Below are 26,991 nucleotides of genomic sequence, written 5' to 3'. Positions count from 1 at the left end.
TATACCAACGCAGTATAGGCTATTGAAGGACTGGCTTTGGTAAGCTCGGACGTTATCGGTTCTGCTGTCGGTACTGGAGAAATTAAGAAAATACATTCTTTATTGCTATAAAGAGAAAGCTATTTTATCTCGCCAGCCATTTCTATGTATAATAACATGAAACCATTTGTCTGTGATGCAATTTAGCTATTCGCAGTCAGAGAGAGAGAGAGAGAGAACTCGCTCACGCGGTGCCACAGCGAGCACAAAACGAGCCCTGCTTAATGAGTGACAGAACTAAACATTCAGACATAGCCTGGTTTAGATCTGTGATTATTAGTCTGATTTTATTTTAGATTTCGCCTTCCAAAGATTATAAAAAGAATATTTATACATAAGCCGCATTCTATCTAGCACAACTTCCTTCCCTTCACAGCGGTGCACTGACATTTCTCCCTAAAACTCAAACTTAACGTCAGAATCAGCACGATCGGTGATTGTTGTAAAATGGTACTGTTGCTAAATTGCGGGACGCGTTTAATAATAAAAAGAGCGCAAGAGATACCGTTCCCAAGGCGGGGCGCGCGCTCCGAAACACACCACAAAGAGACAAGCAAACTATAGCCTACTTTGGGTTTCATGCGTCTAAACGATCAACTATACACAAAAATATGTCAAAACGACCGGCTTGGAGATTCACTTAAACACAGTTTATGTCTTAAATGGACGTAGTTATGGAAATAGTTGGGGAGAAAATATGCTGCATCAGGAGTCTATTAGATCTGAACTCGGTCTTAAAGGGGAAGCTGTCTATTAAACATGTGACAATTGAGCCATTACTGCGAATCAAACAACAAAAGGCAAAGAGAAAATCACTTACAGCTCTTGAATGAATAACTTCTGCATTAATAAGCATTAATCTATCTATGATAAACTATGCAGTGTTATTTTACAATTGATTACTTTATTAGATTTCTTTTTAGACCACACCTGAACAGTAATGTTAGTAGACATTTCTGAAATTAAATCACTGTGCCTATATAACGTTTATATTTGTGTAAAATATATATAACAAAAAGAAACGTTAAGAATACCGTTAAAGTACCAGATCGATAAGCAGTATCGGTAAGATAGTAATACCATTAAAACCATTAACGATACCCATCCCTGTTATGCCTGTGCTTCTCTTGGATGCTCTGAATATTGGATTACGTGTCTGGATTGCCCCTTGATTAAAGCTGCATATGGATCTCAACCTTCGTGTCTCGGAGCAGTTCGTAACACCTGCTTTGTTTATTTAATATATTTGTTATACATCATTTATACAGTATGTATTTACATTATACATTTTTAATTTTAAGAGTACAAGTGCAGATTGGTCAAGTGTTCAATAAATGCATTGTTGAGAAATGTTGTCTATCTTAAGTAATTATTTGTGTTACATTTTATCTTTCAAATAAAAGGTTCAAATAAGAGGTTAAAAACAAGCACTTATCGGCCAAATATCGGCCAAAATAAATCGGCAGCATTAATCGGACATCGGCCGACCCGGATTTCAAAAGATCGGCATCGGCCTGAAAAAAACAATATCGGTCGACCTCTAATCCATGCCAAAGACAACCTCAACATTTAAGTGTCCAAAGTGCACTGAAGGGCACTTTCTGAACCAGTGTCAATCCTTTAGGGCTCTGTCTGTTCAAGAGCCGTTTGACCTTGCCTCTGCCTGAACTGTTTCATGAAAGGTCATCGCAGCACAGTCTGTACTCGCAGCTGGGTATGCAAGGTGCCTGGATGTGGGAAAAAACACAACAGTTGGCTGCACTCTGCTATTGTAGCTTTTAACAACGACAACAGCCAATCTAATAACCAATCTATTGGAGATGAGACAGCTGCTTAACCGCCACAAGCCATTCAAGCACATGCTACCAGAAAGTGCATTGAAGCCAGTTGAAAGAAGATTGCGCTTCCCATCTTGCCAGTAGTTGTTTCAGACAGACACAACCGATTCATCATGAATGTCTTTGCTTTGCTTGACAGTGGCTCCAATGGGACTTTTCCTTCTAAGAAGCTAGTTCATGCTCTTAAGATGGAGTCACGCAAAATTAACATTAAACTGAACACCATGGAGACCAAAAATCTCAACGTAGTCACCTTAGCAGTGGATCTACGAGTTGAAGATGCTCAACAAAGGATCTCTTACCTGATGAAGGGAGTGCTCTGTTGGGATAACCTAGTCACACAGCTTGAGGTGTTCCAGTGGCCACACCTGCGGGAAATTGCAGATTAAATCAGTTTACCTGATGTTAATCTAGCTGATGAGGTTCACTTGCTGATATGTCTAGACCAGCCTGACATACTTGCTCCTCGTGAGACACGCTGTGGTGAGTCAGGCGAACCTTACGCAATTCTAACTAGCCTGGACACTCCATGGACCAGTAGGTGATGGTTCTACATCTATCTCTGCCAATTTCATTCAAGCTGACACCTCTCTACAACAAGCTGTTGAAAGATTTTGGAAACTGGATGATCCAGTGCACATGAACAATGACTCATTGTCAATAGTCGACAGGTAAATTGTGGATATATGGAACAAGCAAGCAATCAGAGAGGATGGTCACTACACACTACCAATCCCTTTCAAGGAACATCCACCACAACTACCCAGTAACTATGCAATGGCTAAACATAGGCTGTACCTTCTGGGAAGGCAGCTGAAGAAGGACCCAACTCTGCTGCAAAGGTACACTGAAGGTATCTATGACTCTCTGCAGAAAGGCTATGCAGAGGAGGTTGTTGACATCAACAGAGATGATGGTTGTGTGTGGTACCTGCCACATCACCTGGTGCTACATCCACGTAAGCCGGGAAAGATTCGTATTGTCTTTGACTGTGCAGCACGGTACCAAAGTACTTCATTAAATGACCACATTCACCAAGGCCCAGACCTTACCAATAAGCTACTAGCAGTTCTTCTAAAGTTTAGACAAGAACCCATTGCTCTAAATGCTGATATCGAGAGCATGTTTTACCAAGTCCAGGTGCCAGTTCAAGAACGAGATGTGCTTCACTTTCTGTGGTGGGAAGATAATGACCCTGAAAACCCACCTAAGCACTAACGCATGACTGCTAAATTTTTGGTGGTGTTTGGAGTCCTAGTGCTGCCAATTTTGTCTTGCAACGAGTGTCAGAATACAACCGTGGAAACTTCTCTGATGACAGCGTGGAAACAGTGAAGCGAAATTTCTATGTCGACGATTGTCTTAAGTCAGTACCAAAGGAGGAAGACACCATTAAACTTGCTTCTGAACTATGCAAACTGCTCATCTGTGGAGGCTTAAATTAACCAAGTGGTTAAGCAATTCTAAGGAAGTGATGAAATCAATACCAGCTGAGGACTGGGCAAAGTCATTACATGAGGTAAATCATGAACAACAGGATTTGCCATTTGAACGAACACTAGGTGTCCTTTGGGATGTGGAAAGAGATTGCTTCACATTCGATGTCAAGGCAGTAGAAAACTTCCAACAAAGAGAGTATTGAGCACTACCAGTTCTATGACCCTTTAGGGTTTGCAAGTCCATTCGTGCTCAAAGCAAAGGCAATCTTTCAAGAGTTGTGCCGCATGAATGTCGACTGGGATGAGGTACCGGTGGACATAGCAGCTCAGTGGCGCAGATGGTTAAATGACTTGCATCTGTTGTCTGAATTGACAATTCCAAGATGTCTTAAGACCAACACCCACTAGTTGCTTGATAGCGACCCAGCTCCATCACTTTTCTTATACTTCAGAACTTACGGTGCTGTTTCATACATCAGGATTGGCGACAATTGCAGGCTAGTGATGTCAAAGGCCAGACTTGCACCAATCAAGCCAATTAGTAAACCATGACTGGAGCTACTAACAGCGGTAGTTGCTACGGAGCTGGACCAGCATATCAAGCGGCTCTTGGAAATTACAATCGATAAGACTTACTTTTGGACAGACAGTACCATCATACTTCAGTACATCAACAACAAGCATTGTCGTTTCCAGACAACCGTATTTAAAAAATACATGAGCGTTCAGAACCATGCCAGTGGAGACTCATTGATTCTGCTTCTAACCCTGCAGATGATGTCTCTCAAGGAATGACTATGGAAGAGATTTTGGCAAGTGAACGATGGGTATATGGTCCGCACTTTTTTCAACTTGAAGAGGAACATTGGCCTTTTCAACCTATCATAAATGACTTGCCAGAGGATTAAATGACTTGCCAGAGATTAAACGAGCCAAAGAGGTCTATGGCGCATATGGCGCCAGGTGCAATATCTGGCAGATGTCTTCTGGAGCATCTTTTTGCATTTTGGATTGCAAAAATAATGACATTTCCCCCAATAACACTCTGGCCCCATCCATCTGCCATTGGATGGACAAACAGACAGCCCCGCCCAAAACGCACATCATTGATTGAATCAATTTTGCTGTGTCTGGCTGGTCAGAGCAAAGCATACATTACATACACACTCACGGAGCACTTTATAAGGTACATATGTACACCTACTTTTTCATGCGATTATCTAATCAGCCAATTGTGTGGCAGCAGTGCCATGCATAATATCATGCAGATACGGGTTAGGAGCTTCAGTTAATGTTCACATCAACCATCAGAATGGGGAAAAATGTGATCTCAGTGATTTTCACATTTGCATGATTGTTGGTGTCAGACGGGCTAGTTTGAATATTTCTGTAACTGCTGATCTCTTGAGATTTTCATGCACAACAGCCTCTAGAATTTACTCAGTATGATGCCAAAAACAAAAAACATCCAGTGAGTGGCAGTTCTGCAGACGGAAATGCCTTGTTGATGAGAGAGGTCAACAGAGAATGGCCAGACTGGTTTGAGTTAACAGAAAGGCTACGGTGACTCAGATAACCACTCTGTACAATTGTAGTGAGCTGAAGACCACGTCAGGCACTTTATTAGGACCATAGTTGTCCTAATAAAGTGCCCAGTGAGTGACCTGCTCAAAACATCACATTATGACTTCTGTAATCTGTGTATTAGATTACAGGAAATGAAACACTCATTTTATGCGAAGCTTGCAGCACATTTCAGACTACTTATTTAATGAAATCGCAGCCGCTTACGGTTTAACAATCAAAGGACCATGTTGCAAACTGCTTATCCAGAAGTGTGAAACTTCCATCAAAGAGCCACACACTGACACAGTGATCCATCAAAATAAAAGTTTGGTTTAAATGGATGAAATTATGAAATTGAAGAAATTATGACAGAACAAATATATTACTACTGCATAGTAAAAATTTAATATTAATTTTAATAATTATTATTATTATTATGAATATTATTATTATGACTAATAGATCAGGAATAATTCGATTTTAGCATATTTCACAAGCAAGTGTGCTGTTGTACTGAATGTACTGCAAGTTTTTAAGTTATACAGTGATTCTCTGTTGTGCTCACCTTATCTGACAAAAAATAACAGTTTTAGATTCAGCTGTGCAGATGTTATTGAAGCACTTTATTTGATAAAATTATTTGATTTTATGAACTATTAATTCACTTGATTAGTCATACTTTTAATTTAAAAAAATATATTTTTAAACATGGAATTCAGAGAAGAAAAAAATCAGATTTTGGGAAAACAAAGCAATTATGGGGTACTATTTTTGATGCCTTGCAAACTTAAACAGTTTTAATTTTTTAACATTTTCTTTGAAGTAATAAAAGTTGTTGATGTATTGAATATCAAATTATGCAAATTGAAACAAGTGATCAAAGTGGTGATTTGGATGAAAAAAAAATTATATGATAGACAAATGTGTCTTCCTGAAGGGGGCACCTCCAGGACTGAATCCTGAAAGCTGAATTCTTTGTTGATCATTCAAATCTTAGGAAGTTTTTGTCATATTGCAGACATTTGTAAATTAAATACAGTGCTTGTATCTTTTTACTAAAAGGATTGGTACCTGAGATACAAATCTGCCCCTGCAATCTCTGGGAAATTATTACATATAATGAATGACCTATTCAGTAACCACAAACTACTGTTATTGTTCCATCCGGCTCGGCACTGACAAAAGTAGCATTGTAATCTTCAGCAGCATAGTAAGGACATTTTCACTAATTAAGTTTTATAGGCACTGTCAATAATATAATGTTACATGCACTATGCATAATGTTACTATTTCTGTTTTTTTTTTTTTTTTTTTTCTGTCATGTGACCGTAGTGACATGCTGGCTGTTTCCAGGGCACAGACTGTAGCAGGATTTTTGGATTTTTTTTGGATTAAATGTAATGAAATATTTATAGTAGGTCCACTGGTGAAACTTAATTAAACAGTAATTTTAATTGGCAATAATGAGAACTAGTCTGCATATAAAGCTTAATAGGATGGAATATGCTAAAGTGGCGTTTGAGCAATCAGAGTATCTCTTTTATTAAACTGTGGATTTTCCTCTCACTTTTATTCCTGTACGTTTGTGTTGTTTCTGATTTATTTATTTATTTTTTGCTCTAGTGTCTGTTTTGAGCCTTTGTCATTGAGATGCTGTGGAGATGGTTATTTCAGGGCCAAGTTTTCAGAATAATGGAGAAAAGGTCTGTATTCATTCCACCTCTAAAATTGGTATCAGTCTCAAAAATCCCATTTCGGTCAGGCTCTAATAATAATAACAACAATACATTGTTATTAATAATATTATTATTGACTTTTAATTTTAAATACAACAGTAATTAATTTAAATCGCACACTTTTTATACCCTCACACTTTTATTTTGACATTCTGCACTCTCCAGGAAGTCCTGTATGTGTCTGTTTGTAGGCAAGTTCACAGTAGTTTAATTTGATTCTTATTCAAATTCTGGTAAAATGCTCCTCTGGTGCCATTCTAAATACATATTATAAGTGAACCCAACTATTTAGCATCTACATTGGAGATGTTGTTCTTGAGTAGTTCCTCAAATATTGTGCACCGCAGTGAAGGCTAAAAATAGTCCACGAGTGTATCACCAGCCTGTGCATGAGTTTGTGTCAACAGAGCAGCACCAGTCACTATTTTATACTATTTTAACACAGCCTTTTGTGACTTACAGAGCTATCGCACGTCTTCAAGTGGCTTTGAATAAAATTCACGAGTCATATGAGCTGCTTTAATGGTATTTTTATGGTTCTTTTATTTCATTTTTGGAGCTTGACAGTAACAAACATGACTAACACAGCGTATCGGATTTGGAACGGGCTCGTCAGACCGATACCCAATACTCTTCCCAAAAAGCTTCAGTATAAGAGCCGATAACGATCCAAGTATCGGATCAGTGCATCCGTAGTTGTGGGGATCACAGAATAGATGGTATAATGAGAAAGGAAAATTGTGTGGATATACTGAAGCAACATCTCAAGACGTCAGCCAAGAAGTTAAATCTCGGTCACAAATGGGTCTTCCGAATGGACAATGACCAAATTTGTGGCAAAATGGCTTAAGGACAACAAATTTAAGGTATTGGAGTGGCCATCACAAAGTCCTGACCTCAGTCCAATAGAAAATTTGAGGGCAGAACTGAAAAAGCATGTGCCAGCATGGAGGCCTACAAACCTGACTCAGTTACACCAGTTCTGTCTGGACGAATGGGCCAAAATTCCAGCAACTTATTTTGAGAAGCTTGTGGAAGGCTACCCAAAAGATTTGACATACGTTGAACAATGTAAAGGCAATGATACCAAATACTAACAAACTGTATGTCATCTTCTGACCCACTGGGAATGTGATGAAAGAAATAAAAGCTGAAATAAGTCATTCTCTCTACTATTATTCTGACATTTCACATTCTTAACATAAAGAAGTGATCCTAACTGACCTAAGACAGCGAATGTTTTCTATGATTAAATGTCAGGAATTGTGAAAAACTGATTTCAATGTATTTGGCTAAGGTGTATGTAAATTTCTGACTTCAACTGTAGCTTCTATTGTATAGCTGTGCAGAGTTTGGGGCTACAGGGTTTAGAGACAGAAAGAGTAGGCCAATAGTTTTCCAACCATAACAACTAGATCACACAACAACAGAGGTTGCCCTTATTCAGGCCCTGCAAAACATGCCTCACTTGTGTTTGGTTAGTTTATGCCTATGCAGTTGCTTTTTTTTATGAAAGGTTAACAATTGTACATATAACCCGCAGCGGTGCTGTGATTGCGAAATTGATAGAGGAATATAATTTCCACATGACTTGGCAAAACCTAAATGTCAATCACACCCCTAAATCACCAGAAAAACACAACAGCATTATGATGTCATTACAGTAAAAAGAAGGGCAACACATGAACTCTCTAATTAGGTCACTTCCTGTGAGGTTTGCCACTTCCTCTTTAAGGAAAACAGAAGAAGAGAAGGTTCTAAACAATACATAAGATCAGGAACATGATTGCTGCGTGGTTCTTGCAAGATGCAAGAGTGACTAATTACAACTCGAATGACCATTTTCAGTAGGCCTACACATTGGCCTAGAACATTCCACAGAATACGTGATGGCATCCAAGCTGGTTCACATCCTTGAGAAAGAGAGAGAGAGGGTGAGTTAGCATAAGAAACAGTAGGAAGAGAAAGAGAGTGTTCTTGTTTCCAGTAGCAACATACCCTTTCAAGAAGACATTGATACTTTGAGAGCAGGGTCCAAAAAGCGCTAATTACCTCAAGAATATAACTAGCCTACAAATTCCGTGCAGGAAAAGATATGAGAACAAAAACAACAAGAAAATCATGCATTAATGTCTAAAATATACCCAGTATGCAAGCCAAAGTTTACTGTAAACTTAATAATAGTGGAAATATTCTGAGTTGCTCACATTAGAAAGACAGCAACCTACCTAGAACAAATGTTGCTGCATTTAAAGGGCTATGCGGTAGTGAGGTTTTAATATTTCACTGCAGAGACACCCACGTGGAACAGTCCTGCCTTTTTGGTTTGTGAGACTAGGTCTGTATAAAAAAAAAGTGCATGTATGGCCCATTATTCACATGACACAGTATAAGTTGTAATGTCTGAAAATGTTCTTTGCAAAAAATTGCCTTTTCAATGGAATTCAATAGAATAGCCTTTGAATTTTCAACAGAATTCCTGTATCCGATTCTGTTTTACTGAGCAAGAAACCCTCCAAATTATTCAGTGAATACGCAGTCCAAACGAATCGGACTGAATCACGAATTGATTCAGATCATTTTGCAAACCTTTTTTGCCAATACACTCAAAAGAACAGACTCAAAATAATTATTAATTCGCGAATCAAAATTATGAGTTCTAATTTTAAACAGCCAACAGAAATACGTGACAAGTCATGGTGGTTAAAATATGCTCATGGAAAACACTTCTCAGGAAAGTCAGAGCACTCATGGTATGTACAGTCAGACTGATATAACAGTGAAATCAGAAACAGTAGGTTGCCTTTTGTTTAGCTTAAATCGGTCTTGCTTCCCAAAATTCGAAAAACTGTCTCCAGTGGCCAAAGCGGTATGGGTACGTGTGAGCTCCATTTTCCAAGTGAAAAGCAAGTTTGTATTTTTTCCCCAACCCCAAACCTAAACCCATCCATCAGTGGAGTAAAAATGCAATGTTAAAGTAAGGGTGGGCGATATACCGGTAGAAATTTGACAACCATTTTGGATTATCGTCTCCATCGCAGTAATGCAAAATTACCACACAAGAAATGTGTACAGCACATAACGTATACACATTACACACACTGTAGGATAAATGGTAGAAGACGGAGTGACTGCTCTTTCATCAAATTCAATTGAATGAGAAGGTGAGAGAAGATTATAAAAGGAAAACATGTGTCTTCCGTGGTGTGGAAATGGTTTGGCTTTAAAAAACATGATACAGAGCAGAAAACAGCAATTTGCCAGGTTTGTACATTGTGTCAGTCAATATATGTAGCTATCCATGTGCGCGTATATAACAGTGGTCTGGGCTTCTCGTGAGACTGAGAGAAAAGATGAAACACGTGGTTTTTCACTGACTGCTTCAGTGACCATCAAAGCAAATTCAATAAGATTCATTCTGCACTCCAAACATGACTCCCACCCAAACACGTGCAGCTGTGTTTTGTGCAAGTGTTGCATGGATGCGCAATCTGAAACACGTAAGTGCGTGCGAGTGTTGACGGCATCCCGTTCCCTTCATTTGTGCTCCAGTGAACACTCCAGCTACTCATTCTGGTTTGTGTGTCATGTGAGTTTTTAAAATGCACATCAAAACTCTTTCTAAAATTCAGTTTGAATGATATTTGATAACAGGAAACAAACCATCCCTACTTTATTTTCCTTCAGATATATTTTCTTTATATAAGTTACTAAAATCACTAAGAGCTTTATTAAGTGTTTATTTATGTATAATTTTTATTTTCTTTGTTGCATTGCTTTGAGAAGATGTTAAGTTTTTTTTGGAAAGCTAATAATTATAATAATAATAAAAAAAAGATGATGATGATTACACCAATCATGTGGCATTTTTTTATTAGATTTTTTTACTTTATGTTTGTCAACTTGAAAATAAAGAGAAAATTATATAATATATTATAGTATAAAAGTATAAAAGTACTTTCCATAAATACATATAAATTATTAAATTCACTGACTGGATTACTCAAAATTACACATTGTGACATATGACTTAATATCGAATCCAATTTTATTGACTTTTCAGATAATTTTATTTAACAATATCGCGATATAAGATTTTGGTCATATCAGCCACCCCTATGTTAGAGGAAATGCAACCTCCGAGTAATGCTTATCACGGATTACGCGAACACGATTACTTCCTCGTTTTAATGCGGGATCTGAATCCAGGTCTCCCATGCTTCTTACGCATCATGCTTCTGGTCAAGCCACAAGAAAAGGTAAAAACTTGCTTGTGCCGTTGCAAAAATGTCTGATGGGAGATGCCGCTTGTCAGCGAGTCAGCATAATGTGGCCAATCGTAGGGTACTGGAACTCTCAGAAACAACATGCAGACTTCCCGTGTGATCATGTTGGTACAGCTGCAGACGCCACTGTGGGTGTGCAATCAGAGCGGTGTATGTGCTCATACAGGATAGTGCCTCAGCTTTTCTCCAACAAATTATCTTCATCTCAAAATGCCCCTTTGACCAACTGATTGGACAAGAACCCCAAAGTAGAGAGAACAAGAGATATCAGTTCTCATATAACAGAACCCACTGCCTCAGAGGTAGCAGCTTTGCCTTGCACAGCTCAGGTAACATTAAAGCCTGCAACAATGTGTTTCCTCCCTCTCTCTAACCTACCCGCAAACACGCATAAAAGCATAAATAATCTCTCTGCAAGAAAACCAAGGGACCAAATCAATGCTTTGCTCTAGAGTGGAAAAAAAAAATGATGGCCACTTTTTGTTTTCACTTTCACTTTTACACTCAATTTGATTCTCTAGCATTATCTTCTTCCCAATGTTCAATGATTATTTCAATGAGCAGATTAAGTATTGCTGAGTATTATTACATCATAATGATAATCAGTTATGCTAAGAAAAGTGGAAGTATGCAGCATTAACTTGAATAACATGGGAAAACTAAACAAAGTATAAGCTCTGTAGTATCGAGACTCTCAGGCGCTTGGGACTTTTCTACTTTCTTCTGTAACAACTGTTGCTGTGGTACCATTAATATGAACACATTATCTGTTTAGTGTATTGTAAATATAGAAATTAAAATATTTGAAACATTTATCCTCCCAGTTACAAAGACAGCTTGGGTTAATTTCAAAATCCCTAACTCCAAGTTTATACTTCAGCATGTTACTCATCCCGGACCATTTGGGCTTCAGACATGAGTGATACCTCAAATTATGCAGCTTGTTGAAGAGTTTAAAGGTAGAATAATATATTAGTTAATAATTCAGTGAAGACTTTGAAACAACTGAGAAATGTACCGTTTACCTCAACGTTTTTCCTTGCATCTGGATTAATCGTGCCTGTATATGTAGTTGTTATATATAGTTGCCAAAAAGGTCTTTAGGATGTTATGGAAGGCTACATCCAAAACGTGCAATTAAGCAAAGAAGCAAGTAATGCCATGGTTTCCTTCAGGATCAAAGCACATGCACTAAAAAGAGTGAAGCCCCATTTTTGGTGCAACAGGAAGTGGTGTAATACCGAAATTTTACTGTGATAAAACCTTTGGGCTTTGGTTTTATTAAAAAAAAATTATCGGAATGAAAATAACCAGTTATTAACTGGTTACAAGGATTTAAAAATAAAATTTTCAATCCAGAACAATTGAAAGGGACTTTGTTCCTGTTTTCGGTTACATAAACAGCAACAAAAAAACGTTTGTTTTCGGTTTCATTCCTTGAACCATTTTTAGTCCCTATTAATAACTGAAATATACCCATATGGATTGGAATCGTATTGGGAAATCTATCTCAATAACCAGCCCTATAAGCAAAGCCCTAGAAAACATTCCTTTGCTACCAGATTGCAATGCCCTCGCAATCACCCAGAACACCCAAGCAGCTTGGCAGCAAGTTTACAAGTTTTAAGGGCAAACACCAATTACACTTCCTTCAGAAATTATTTGTTTTACCAACATCATTATTAGTATGGCTACCAAAAATTAAACCCTATGTCCTGTTTTAAGGGATTTCAGATTTCTTCTATTTCAGATTTGCCAAGCTTACAACTTTTCTAAGATTCTAAAACCCCAAAGTACCTCTAAGCCTTCTAAATTCAACCAATCACAGCATTTAAACTGGAACAAACATGTTTAATTTTCACGCTATCAAACAATTATTACGCAGCACTGTGGCATTACAGAAGAGACTTATTAAGAAGACAAAAAGTAAGCGTGAAGTGTGTGCGTGTGAGAAAGAGCGAGCGAGGCCATTTTTTTGTGTTGCCTTTTTTATGGGGCATGCATAATCAGCATGATCCACCAGAATAATGATTGTCAACTACAAAAGACCCAGAATCGACAAAAGCCATGTGACCCTGCTCCTTTCTCACAGCATGACACTGTATCATGAGATTGATCTGGGTGAGACAGGCCAATTGTCCTGATGTTACATTGTACTTCATCTCCAAACGCATAACTAGAGCACATACTGTATAGACATGATGACAGGATATCCACTTTTTTGGAAACTATGCCTTTAAAATGCACAAAACAGACATAATACTATGCAAAGCATGCCACCTCTATACCCAACATTTCGTCCATCACCATGTGGGCCACATTACATACAGCCTCCCAAATGAGTGAGCGACCAAGCCAATGAGAACAGCCAATGCAGAGCTCCTGATTTGGGTCATCCACACAGCAGCTGCATGCCAGGCTGTGGAACACACCCTTATTTCCATTTGAAGAGCTCCTGATTGAGAGATGGGCATCATTCCTGGCAAGCTCCTCCATTGGCCACCAGCCCATTATCACACATCCAAACACGGCGCACATAACACACACATTAATATCCATGCATGCATACATGCATGCTTACTTGTGGCATTCAATGCATGCATATTTTTATCCACTGCATTTGCTTGACACACAAAAATAGACAAGTCCTGGGCATAAATGATAGCATTTGAAGTTGGCACCATGCTGAAGGTCTCTACATTAAAGTATAATAGTGCAACCCCTTAGCTCTGCTGGAGAGCAAAGATAAATTTGTCCATGTAACGATTCATTAAACACATTAACACATTCCCAGTGTTATGAGGTCACCTGTGGTTTGACATGAGAAATGTCTGGATGAGATATTTGAGCTTTTGCAACAATATTTTTACAGCATTTATTAATCTTTGTTACTGTTACTTTATAAATGTGCAATTGTTCATTGATAGTTCATTTTGCATTAACTAATGTAAACATATACAACTTTTAATGTAAAAACATTTAATAATATACATTGAAATGATCATTAACCAATATTAATAAGTGATGTAAATGTATTATTGATCATTGTTAGTTCATGTTATATAACATAGTTCACAAACCTTAACAAATTCAACCTTATTGTAAAATGTTACTGATGTGCTCACATGAAAAACAACTAGTTGTCTATTAAGAGGCAACACAGTCTTTGTAGTCCATGGAAATATATGCAAACTGGTTCAACTGAACAGCAGACTGTGTTTTTGGGCTTTTCATTCATGTTTATTCAACACAACATTACAGTAAAATTATGATTGTGTTCGTGGAGACATGCCAGCACAATCTACCAAAGCCTGTCAACTGTAGTAAAGTAGTTTTATAGACTGTAAAGACTGTAGAGGTAAAGACTGTTTTAAAACAATCATTAGACATCCGGCAGGCAAAGTTAGGGAGTGTCTCTAAAGTGTGAAATGGAAACTTTTTCATTTTGTTTTATTATTTTCAAAAATAAAACCTGTTTATGACCTGATGATGTCACACCGCCTGTTATACATTTACAAACACCTATAACGCATCTTACACAACTAGGATTTTTGAAATATGATTTTGTGTATTTTTACGGAATTTGTTAAATGTTCAAATCTATATAACTCCTTGTGATGTCAGACCACATGTAATGCATTTCACAAACATCTGGCACACATCTTACATGACTTGGATTTTGGAAATATGATTTTTTTAATTTTCAAATCTACTGTATCTACACTGCAGTTCAGGTGGCCTGGGACATTTGTCGCAAGTAAGGAAAGGAAGAAGTGCTCGCTCCAAAGGAGGCGGCCCCTTGTCAGGCTGAACATTGGCAGTAATCGGATTTCGCCCCCTGAAGATTTATGTAAGCTACTACTGTTATGTTGTCCAATCGAACAACATGAAACAAGCAGTTCCTCCAACCTGAGTGTGCACAGAGTAGGGTCTTTGTGAGCTCCACATGGACCTTCGGGGAAATGGCACTACTCTTTAGGGAGCAGTCATTTGACTGCGGCCGGACGGTAGGAACCATTCATCCAGACGAGATCTTTCCGGCTTGACTGGAGGAGACCACTGTAAACTGAAGTTCCTTGACCTCCCGTGAGAGAACAGAAAGCAGCTCAGTCAAAATGGTGTGTGTACACTCTTCACCCTCACCAGAGGGAGAAGAGACAACGTCTTCCGGCAGGCTTGACCACTCGTCCATAGATGCTGCGGTGGACATGGCATCGTCCCTATCATCAGATCAGCCAAATGTTATAAGACCATGCACTCCGACAGAGGGTCGGAGATCCTCATGTGCATACTGCAGGGGTGAGGATGCTGCATCGGGAGACCAAGGTTTTCGCTGGGTTTGCGCCAATGCAAGATCCTCACCATGCCTCCTCGCTCGTGTGGTCCCTCGGGAGTCACAGAGGAGGTAGGTGGTGGTGGGGGGCACGGGAGGTGTAACTGCCCCTCAGAATGAGGATTCTAGAGCAGAGAGTCCTGAGACTAATGTCATCACAATGAGGGCAGTCTGTCTCCATGAGAGCCACTTCAGTGTGGGTGCGGCCCAGGCAGCAGATGCATATCTCATGCCTGTCTGATGGCGGGATGTGTCTTTCACACAGAAAACACTTGTGGAACGACATCTTTACAAAGATGCGCTTCACACAAGCGACTCTTTTAGATTTACATATATATTTACACTGTACTCAATATATCATAGCAATAGTAAAGGATACAAATGTCTCTGCCAGAACACTGCAGGGGAGGAGGTCAATCGTCTCACTACAGGCACTGTGCTGTCAAGGCGACAAGTCCTCTTGCTTGCGTCAGAGGGCGAAGAACCCATCCGCTGGTGGAGTGTTTCTTGCCGGTGAAGCAGAGATGAAAGGGCTTGTCAAGACGAGAGATGAACTTGTCTTGAAGGAGAAGAATTCTGAGGAAATGGTGGTTTTGCACCCACTTATAGGCCAACTGCATGCTTAAAGGGGCAGGGCTCAAACACCATAGCCAATTTTAGAATAGGTGTTATTGTACAAAGGGCTTCAACTAGGTTGTTGAGAAAGGGATTTCCCACAGCGTCAGTGATGCAATATTGAGAGACCGTAATCGAAAAGGAACAATTGATACTCATGTGAATGAGACAGTTTTAAACATAGGGAAACTTGTTTTCATTGGGTTTCCAATTAATTACAACCTAAATTTTTATCAATATATCTTATATGGGTTTAGTGACTTTAGCACAAGTTATAAGCTGTGTATTACTCTTTTGCTTTTTGTTTGGAGCATGACATCCACCAGCATCTGCTTTCATTGAATGGAAAAAATCTGCTTGGATATTCAGCAACATAACTTGCATGTATGTAACTTTTGTGTAACATGGAACTAGAACAATATTAAGGGTTTCACATGAGCATACAATGGTATTAATGACTGACGTTTTAGTTGTGTTAGCAATCCGGATGCCATGTAAGCCTTCTAGGTCATTTGGAGTAAGTCCTGTAGCTCAATGGATAGAGCAGGGTCTTGGCAACACCAAGAGTGTGGGTTCACATCAGACATCATCCAAAATACAAGTTATGGTCACTTGGTATTAAAATTGTTGATTAATGCATATTTTATAGCAGCAACGCAGGCTGAGATGTGGCCTAGTGCAAGTGCTTTGCCATGAGTCATTTTAGTATTTTATAAATTCCAGATAAATAAACGTATTTTCACAATCAGAGCTGTGTAAGATATGTAGCAGGTCTGTAGAAATACATTGCAGGTGATGTAAGATCATTAGGTAAAAAAGCCAGAATATTAACTAGATGTATTTTATTAAAGCATTCAGTTTAAATTGAATAGTTATAACAGTTATATAAATCATAAGAAAAAAGATTTATATATATATATATATAAAAACAAAATTTGTTTACCAAAATACACATAAAGAACCACGTTTTAATGTAGTCGTGGAATAATGTGATAGTCATGGAATAATGTGATATTAACTGATATTTGTGCGTTTGCACTTTTGAGACACTCCCTAACTTGGATTGCCCTAGTTGTGATTGCTGTTGTGCGTTTTTCACTTTTGATCCTTAAACAATTACATTTATCAAAAAACATCATTATTACTTTTGCTATTATGATTTACAGTGTTATCTGAACGAGACACAGAATGAACCGCCACTATTTTGCAATTACATAATAATTAATGTTAAATGAAGGATCGAATGTCTATAAAAACAACTTCACCGCAGTACTGGGTAGTTTTTCTACCAGGAGGTGGAATTCGCTACTAACTCGGTCAAACCTTATATAAACAACACTTCAAACCAACGGCTTTGCTTTCATTTTATAACTAAACAACGTAAACATGACATATACTTCGTGTGGATACAACAGCAGTCGAATAAACACATTTAAAACAGATTAGTGGACCAACCGCTTGACAGAGCTCGATTTTGTTTGCTGAACTGCAAAGTGATTTGTAAACATAAATGACAAACATTACATTGTCTCTTCCGAACTCGGTGTTGTTACGGAACAACAGAGTCATTCAACAATATAAATTAGAACTGTGTCTCTGTAACTTCCAATGTTCCAATGTATCGTTTGAACACTACAGTGTTTCATTCGAATGTTACAACAACGTATCTTTCGCATGTTACATTGTTTCTTTGGAACGTTCCATTAGAGCGTAACGTCTACCTTTTGCTTGACAAACATAGCGATATTCACACTCACCAGAGACGGTTAGCGTTGTTTGGACCCGAGTCCCTGCCCTCGCCTGCTTCTCTGAGGCCGGATGCCGTCTCTTCGACAAAAATACAAGTCGCCTTTCTAATAAAAAAAAAAACACACTCTCTCCCGATTTATAGCGTTCAAACTTATGCCGAAATCCTCACTGGAACGGGTCGAGAAGCTCACGGAGGAGCTGCGGTTGTTGGTTCGCTTTGGCAATCGTTTCCTATGAGCGTATGTTGATTTAGACCAGGAGGGGTGCTACTGCTGCTGCTGCTGCCCGTCTACTGACGCCTCCGCCTAGGGGTGCCATCGGAGGAAGAGGAAAAACCTCCTTGCACAATTATTCGAGCATTGCACTGGTCTATAAATTGACATAGAGCTCCATCTGCAGTAAAAAAATAAATTAAAAAAAGGTGCTATGAAACATCTTTTCTTGGGGTGCCGGTGTTGGACAGTGGATAACACAGCCTGAGCCAATTCTGTTGACTAATTTCTCGATTGCTTTATGTTTTTAACCTTTAAATGCATGGGAATTTCACCAAACACTCTTAAATATTCGGATTTTTAGAGACCAGGCACTATTATATCTTTCAAAAATGTATCTACAAAATGCACAGCTGGTGTCTAATGTTCTAAATAAAGACAATTATAAAAGAATAGAATCAAATATATTTTTATGTTTTATTTTTCATATATCAAAGAGAAAGTGCAACAAAACAGGACAAATCTAGAACAGTATTCATTCATTTCACGTTTTGTGTGTGTGTGTGTGTGTGTGTGTGTGTGAGCGTGTATTTATCACTTTGTGGGGACCAAATGTCCCCATAAGGATAGTAAAACCCGAAATGTTTGACCTTGTGGGGACATTTTGTCGGTCCCCATGAGGAAAACAGCTTATAAATCATACTAAATTATGTTTTTTGAAAATGTAAAAATGCAGAAAGTTTTCTGTGAGGGTTAGGTTTAGGGGTAGGGTTAGGTTTAGGGGATAGAATATAAAGTTTGTACTGTATAAAAACCATTATGTCTATGGAAAGTCCCCATAAAACATGGAAACACAACATGTGTGTGTGTGTGTGTGTGTGTGTGTGTGTGTGTGTGTGTGTGTGTGTGTGTGTGTGTGTGTGTGTGTTACATAATTTATAAGAGAGAGATTGAGAAATCTTAAAAAGGTGTGGATATATCTCCAAAAAAATGGATGAGGTCCCGGGTCACTAAAGACCACGGGTATGTGTTTAAGGGTTAGTACATAGATGGTTTTCCCAAAAAAAAATTTTTAAAGCAATTTGAAATAAAAAAAGTTGTTTGTGGAACTTATAAAGCTTCTTTTATGGAATCAGGCTGTGAAAGTCATACATTTGCTCTATGTCATACATTTTTCAATAAGGCACCAGAATGCTTGAGGTCATTACTTAACTCATGAAAAAAACATAATATCAAAAAGTAATCAAAATAAAATAAAACCGTGTACCTCAGTAATGCCATTGTATTCATTGAAGTACCTTAGAATAATAGGGCCCTCAAAACAAAAAAATTTAAAATCACAGGTAATCCAAATTATTATTGTCTGTTATGAATTCGCAACACATTCTCACAGCGAAATCGTCAGGATTCGTACAACTTTTCTAAATTTGGCTAATTCGTATGATATCGTGCGACTGCACTCGATACACTACAGCCAATGACGTCGCTGGACATCGTTCATATAATATGTCACAATTACTTGCTTCTGTCACACACGCTTCCTATCATATTTACACACTCTACTGATTGGTTGAGTTTAGATAAGGGGTTTGGGTAAAGGCATAATATTAATAAGTATATCCTTATTTATGTCCTTGTGCTTGGAACTCTTGCACACTTCCGTAATAGACATCCAGCAATCTGCACTTGATGAAGTCGTACGAGTTTATGCAAACAACATCATGCAAGACCATACCAAATAGCCAACTTGTACATTATGTTCAAATTTTCAGGCAGGTGACAAGGAAGCTTGTAAGTTTCAACATGAGCACACTGTTTTCTTAAAATTGCGTTTCGCAAATGCAGAATTATTGTTCATTTAGATACATTGAACACAGAAGTTACCATCAGCACCCATTGAAACAATTCTGTATTAGCTAATAAACTATTACAATAAAAGGACTGGTTCATTATAAAAACTGTAGTGTTAGAGTTAGAGAAAAGAGTTAATGACAAGGACACTCCATGACCCAAGAAACACGAAGACTGCAGTCTTTCTGTGTCTTTACTCCGTATTTTCAGTGATAGGTTCTCAGTGAATTTTGTTGAAACTGTTGCTGCTCCAGTTACAGTTTAAAGACATTGCCAATGAGACACCTGGGGTGGACTTCCTGAGACAAATAGAAAGTGGCAGTCTTCAGGCAGCGATATGCCAACTTCACCATACAAGACATCAGCTATCTACTCAAAGTGACCAAGATGTTGAAGAACATTTGTGAAAAAGTAATCAAGTCTAAAATTAGATTAATTGAGGGACGTTATGAAAGGCAGAGACTCAGTTTACAAAAGTTTTGCAGACTTAATGCTCAATCAATACTTTTTCAAGGTTTTAACAAAAAACTAAGATATAAATAAATAAAATAGCTGAAAATGGTTAGGCTTTGAAATGTTCTATACATTAACATTAGTTAATGCATTAGGTATCATGCACTAACAATGAACTATGATTCTTAAATAATTTATTTACCTTTATATTTTTTATTTGATAAATTATATATAAAAATTGTTGTTCAAGTTAATTTAGAATGCATCAACTAATGTTAATTTATACATTATTGTAATGTTACAAATGTAGGCTATCAGTAGGTCTATGTCAAAAATGAACACTAACCCAATACATTCTGTGGATGTACTGTTCTTTGTTAGTTTGTGTGAACTTTTGCATTACTTTAACTGTTAAAATGTAAACATTGACATTTTATATATATCATATAGCATTATATATACTGCACATACTGTATATATACATAACATTTTGTATTTGTATTTACTTTACATTTCTATAAAGGGTTACAATTCTTTATACTCTCATTTGAACAGGGTGAACCTGCTATTCAGGAAACTCCAGCTATGAGTAATTATCTGTCATTATACAGAGAGCTGATGTCACTTTACTTTGCTGTGGGTCTTTTGCCCTGCTCTAGACTCTGGGTATGGCTGGCTAACAATCTGATCATCCCTCCAACCAATGCCTACTGCACTTGGAGGTTAGAGAATATGAACGGTCATCCTGAGAAGCACTACACAGCTGAAAAAGTGGTGAAGGCTAATACTTTATTCTGTACGCAGATGCAAAATGAAAATGATTTCTTCTTCACATCTTAAGTGGTTGATGGCTGTTGTTTACAGGATATTCCAGTGTTGTAAACCATGTCTGAGTAATAACATATTTCATTAAAATAAAATTGATTGATGAATTTGATTACTTTTAAGACTAGTCAATAAAATCATTTAAAAATGCAAGTTTTATTGATAGAAAACTGGGTAACACTTTAAAATACTTTTCCATTATTAATAGGTAGCGATGCAGGAATTAAAGCAGAACAAATTAGTACTACATTAACACTTCAGTCTCTATTCTTAACTAATATGGAAACATGATAAACTAATCAGAAGATAGTGAACTGAATACGGTGGTAGTTCACTATTTGGTAATCAATAATTACAGAATTTTATTTGCCTTTTTGAGAAATATAATGAACTATAGATAAATTCAAATAACTACTAATTAGTTACTCATAACAAAATGTTAATGCTTATGTTTTATATTTTCAATATGAAAATCTTCAGAGAAGCATGACATTGTGCCTATGTGTTCTTTATGAACTGAATGAACGTATGAACATAACACCCCTCTAAATCAAAGCCTGGTCAAATCATTGAGATTCGGTCAGCATAAAAGTAATCCATAAGAGTCCAGTGGTTTAAACAATGACATCTGAAGTGATCCAGATGGTTTTGGATGAGAACAGACCAAAATATAACACCTTTTTCACTGTACATTTTTCCATTTTCCATGATGTCAAGCTCGATTACACTTCCTATAATTCTATCCTAGAACTCTACCCATCAAGCACTAGGAAGAGTAATTGAGCTTGAAATCATGATTGTGCCTAGAGACAGAAATGAAAAGAAGTACAGTGAAAAATAAGTTACATTTTGGTTTGTTCTCCCCCATAACCACTACTTATCCACTTTCACTTTCAAAATGCGAAAGAATGTGAACGTGACAGTGGAGAAGTGGAGAAGAGTGGTTTCTCACCCACACTTATCTGATCACTACTGAAGATATGAATTTAACAATTGCAGTCGTGTGGATTAATTTTACGCTGCCTTTATGTGATTTTGGAGCTTCAAAGGCCCGGTCACCATTCACATGCATTTTATGGACCAACAGATCTGAGATGTTCTTCTACAAATCTGTCGGTAGGTAGTCACCACTGCTAACCTTGCCGTTTCAGAGATGCTCTGTCCCAGTCGTCTGGCCATAAACATTTGGCCCTTGTCAAAGTCGCTCAGGTCTTAACTCCTGCCCATTTCTACTGCATTCAACACACTGAAATTGTGTTTTAACACCTGCTTATATTGGCTTATTGACAGCGCCTAGGTGGGTGTGGTTAAAACACCACTGCCAATCAGCGGATTGGCTATGGCATAAGGGCTTCAATAGGTTGTCCGAGAAGGAATTCCCCATAGCGTCAGCTGACGCAATGTTGAATGAACCATAATCGAGAGGGAACTCAGCAGTTCAGTTCAACGTAACTACTCTTCGTTCACCATAAAGACCGTTGAATCCGTACTGGAATAAGATGTCCGTTTCTGTATCATGAACTTTAACACGTCCGATTCAGCGTGCGGCCTTCACCTCTGCCCAAAATGTGTCCTATCACCATCCTCAAGCCTGCAGTAAGTCATATTTTAATATACTTTTCTTTGGTTATCATATACGTCGAAAATGTGCTACATTCATCTTATATATTGCCGTGTGTGTGTGTCACACGGGGAAGTTGTCACAAGGGCTTTATCTCAGTAACTATAAGTCCAATTATAAACACTTGTTTTCTCTATCAGTTGTTATTTGAATTGGCTGGATCAAAACTTTCCATCCTCCAAACAAAATGTCATTGTTACTGTATAATAATTTTGCAATAGCTGTAGGGTAAACAAGGTAGCACAATAAAACTAAAAAGCATACATTATGGCAAAAGTCACCATTGAAGGTAGATACAACAAAGAAGTTGCAGTTTTTGTGTGTGTTTTCTTCCCCCAGAAATGTCAGATTGGGACAAGTTGCTTTTATGTTGTAATATTATACAGTTAATATCTGATGGCCCCTTTTTTATATATATATTTTTGAATGTTATGTTTGACTAAATTGTTTTAGCTGTATCATGAATTGTTAATTGTTTCATAATTGTATTACTCTTTAAATATAGAAGAGAAGCTATTAAATAGAACATTCATTTTGAATACAGCTATGTTTTGGAAGATGCCACTTTTGACACGGATGTGCTGAGCCCAGAACAGAGAATCGCTTATGAAGAGGATGGATTCATTCTTGTTCCAAACCTGGTATCGGATGAACACATTGAACGATTCAGGCAAGATAGAACAAAACACAAATGCACAAATGTATTTATCAGATTAGTACACCCATCTTCATGTGACACATTTAAAACAGTTCAATTATGACTATTAAGGTTTATGCAAATAGATTTTAGATTGTTGTTTTTTATAATGAAAGAAATTGGAATTAAGTAAACACAAGATCACCATTCAACGTCTCACTGTTAGAGTTAATTCAGAGTTAATCATTAACTGAATCCTCTGACCATAGGTTTATACAAAGCAATGCTCTACTTTACACATAGGCTACATAACTGTGTTTATGTGTTTCACAGGAAGGCATTTGAGCGCATATGTAAGAGAGAGGTGAAGGTGCCTGGTTTGGTGGTCATGAAAGATGTATCCATTGCTAAGACTTCCAGGAAGATCCAGAACTTTTCCGGTACTGCACTTTACCCCAGGTAGACACAGTGTACTCACTAGTACAACAACACTACCACTGCACGTTTTATCCTGAAACATGAGAATCCAATAATGAATCTTTATATGTTTATTTGACTGTGTCTCTCCCAGATCCTGAAGTATGTAAAGTGTTTCACCGGACCAAACATCATGGCCATGCACACCATGCTCATCAACAAGCCACCTGACACAGGTATAAACACATGACGTGACATGTTCCTGGATGAAGATCCCTGTTGAGATGTTCACTTCCGATTCAAATCAAACGCTTAAATAGTAATAGTTTTAGTATTTTTATTAGGATAGATACCTGATAAATAGAATTATGAATAAAATATTTCTTTGGTGATTTACATTTATTTTTATAAATCTGTTTCAATATAATAGCAGTTTACATTATATATATATAAAACCCATGTTTTTTTCCCCAATAATTGATTCACTTATTTCATAAAAATTGTATATCATGAAATTTATCATCAACAGATCAAATTGATCTACATAAAATGCCCACATCTAATCCACAAATGTGTACGAACAGCAACTGCAAAGGACATATCTAAAATACAAACAAATAAGTTCTCCATCATTCTATATTTCCTAGGTAAGAAGACATCTCGCCATCCCATGCACCAGGATCTACACTACTTCCCTTTCCGTCCCGCAGACCGCATAGTGTGTTCTTGGACCGCAATGGAGAAAGTGCACCGGCAAAATGGCTGTCTAGTGGTACTGCCCGGCTCACACAAAGGCACTCTGCATGAACACGACTACCCAGATTGGGAGGTGAGAGAGACCAAGGAGAGCATGGTTACATTCCTCAGATGGTCAACATGCGGATGGAAGTTCAATCAATGATCATTTGATCTCAGTTTTTCCCATCATTTCCTACCAGGGTGGAATAAATAAAATGTATCATGGGGTTCGTAATTATGACCCAAGCCATTCCAGAGTGCATTTAGATATGGAGAAAGGGGATACTGTGTTTTCTGAACTGAGGGGTTCAGAAAGGTACGTATTGTGCGCAACACTCACTAGATAGTTTTGTTGAGCTTCACTATGTAAGGGCACCCCGAAGGGGATTATTTTGCAATATTAACTAGCATTAACCAACTACATTATCTCGCTTATTGGATGGGTACTCATCAAATAAATAAATGGACATTATATATTTATTTGAGTTTAAACTAACATAGCTTTGTATGAAATGGTTGTCTGACAATGAAAGTTCTCAGTTGTAAAGTTAAGGTAATTTCTAAAATATTTGACCGTAGTATGCTGTGATTGACCATTCAGAATCAAGTGTTCCAGAGAGCCATGGTGGTCAGTGAATTTGTGTGTTTATTTCAGGCGATCGCTTGTCACTATGCCAGCGCTGACTGTTATTACATTGATGTGGATGGAACAACTCAGGAGAACATCAGCAATGAAGTGAAGGAACTTGCAGCCAAGAGGATAGGCGCTCATACTGTGGTCACATTTCAGGTGTGTTTAGAAAAACATCTTTGTAGGGTTTTATCGCTCTCTAATCCCTTAAAGTGACAGTTCTTTTTTCCGTGATATGAAATTGAATGGTGACTGAGGCTGACCTCAATACTAAATGAATAGTTAAGGAACCAGAATTGTTACATTTCTTAACATTCACATCCCTAATTGTATTCCATATGTATTTGTGTGCTCTATATACAGGACACCTGGGCTTTGCGTGGACGCCTGGTTCAAGGAGACAGAACGTCACTGTGATTTGGTGTGTCACCGTAACATCTGCCTGACTTTGAGACAGGACAGCTCCACTTAACTGGAACAATTAACAGCTCACAGCTCTTTGTTAATTATTTGATGATTTCCTGATAATCACAAACTCACTAAAAGTACAAACACTGATCATCAGGTGGCACTGTCGGAATAAATCGATACACATGTTGAATTGCCTTCCATGCCTGGGAGTGTTAGTCCTGATACATATTTAGCAGTAATAATGAACACCAGACATTGAAAAGCTGGCATTAATAGATGTAAGCCAAACCCTATGGTAATTGTAAGGAATGCTAGTACATTTGATTGATACAACTAAGGTTTTTGAGACTGCTTGCTGCAAATAATTAGTGAGTTTACTGCTAAAGATGTTTTAGTACTTTGATCAGATGTCAAGTAAACTATGAATGCTTCGGAAGGTATAATATAGTAACGCAGCTCTTATTTTATGAAATCCCATCCGAGATGTCTTACATTTTGTTGGATGTTGTGTAATAATTCTCTTAATCGAGTACAGATCCAGCTCTCTGAGATGGAAATGAAGGTTTTGAAAGCATGAGGGGCGAAGTAATGAGAGGCAAATGGTTTTGATGTCAAGTGTACAATATAAAAAAATGAATGTGTTTTTAGATCAAGTTCCATCATTCTTCCATCATTAAACATTATGACAGTACAGTAAAAGTAACTTTGCTTTAACAACAAAAACACCTGCCTTTTGGGTTATGAACAAATTATACAATTCTGTCTACAATGTAATTTTGCTAACAAATTACCAATAGTAGATAAAGTATTTATAAATAAAATGTATATTTTCCATGTTGTACTAAAATAAATAAATGTAATGTGCTAATGATAAATATTGTGTGTCCTTTTGTATCTTATGCTGCTGAACACAATTGTTTCATGTGGTACTTGGCAACCACATTTGAACATTAACGATATTGAAGCGTTTCTGGTTTTCATTGCCAGTACAAGTTACCAGCCTCAATTTAGTAGACGTGAGCCAAAAACACGTAAGGCAGAATCTATTTATATATTTACCAGCTATCAGCAAATCTTTGATCAAACTGATTAAAAGCAAAATAAGTTGGCACTTTAAGACTAGGCATGAATTCTTAGTTATTTCTCTCTGCATACACACACATTTAAATATAATAAATACCATACGAGCCCAGACGGCAGCCATAATTGAAATCTAATTGCTTAAAACAGAAGAAAAAAGTTAAGTACTCTTAATGTGGCCATTTAGGCTATTTACATGACTGCTTGTCACCCTTTTTGATTCAACAGATTGCCAAAAGACATTTTACAAAAAAACATTTTTATTTCCAAGACAATAATTGAATGGCAATCCAGGTAAATTTGCAATGCAATGAGGTCATGTGGCAACAATGTTTGCATAATGTCTTCTGTTTCACATATAGTGGGCATACATATATACTGCACTGTATGCAGAATTTCATTCTGAAGAATGCCAAGATTGGGCAGTGAATTTGGGTCCTGCATTATTGACATTTGAAGATGACATTGAATTCACACTGAATTGATCTTTAGAGGAGGATGCACAATTAATACT

At 37.6% G+C, this 26,991-nt stretch overlaps 2 protein-coding genes across 2 annotated transcripts in view; one reads left to right on the top strand and one right to left on the bottom strand.

Moving 5' to 3' along the window:
- The window catches only part of cdk17 (cyclin-dependent kinase 17), a 78,249-nt gene extending 60,370 nt beyond the window's left edge, over nt 1-17,879 (bottom strand). The window contains exon 1 of the mRNA XM_052118203.1: nt 17,610-17,879. The gene's annotated coding sequence lies outside the window, so the exon portion shown is untranslated. The remainder of the gene's footprint in view (nt 1-17,609) is intronic.
- phyh (phytanoyl-CoA 2-hydroxylase) lies at nt 15,020-26,063 on the top strand. The gene is given in 16 exon segments (XM_052118596.1): nt 15,020-15,309; nt 16,725-16,784; nt 19,927-19,995; nt 19,997-20,093; nt 20,095-20,178; nt 20,673-20,891; nt 22,484-22,538; nt 23,122-23,233; nt 23,534-23,607; nt 23,610-23,659; nt 23,772-23,853; nt 24,265-24,446; nt 24,556-24,649; nt 24,652-24,671; nt 25,011-25,145; nt 25,350-26,063. Coding segments are annotated over 16 exon segments (1,677 nt in total). The 3' UTR covers nt 25,404-26,063.
- The last annotated feature ends 928 nt before the right edge of the window (nt 26,064-26,991 follow it).

The sequence above is a fragment of the Xyrauchen texanus genome, chromosome 45 (assembly GCF_025860055.1).
Source record: "Xyrauchen texanus isolate HMW12.3.18 chromosome 45, RBS_HiC_50CHRs, whole genome shotgun sequence".
NCBI classification, from domain to species: domain Eukaryota; kingdom Metazoa; phylum Chordata; class Actinopteri; order Cypriniformes; family Catostomidae; genus Xyrauchen; species Xyrauchen texanus.
This window is presented reverse-complemented; position numbering and strand designations above follow the sequence as displayed.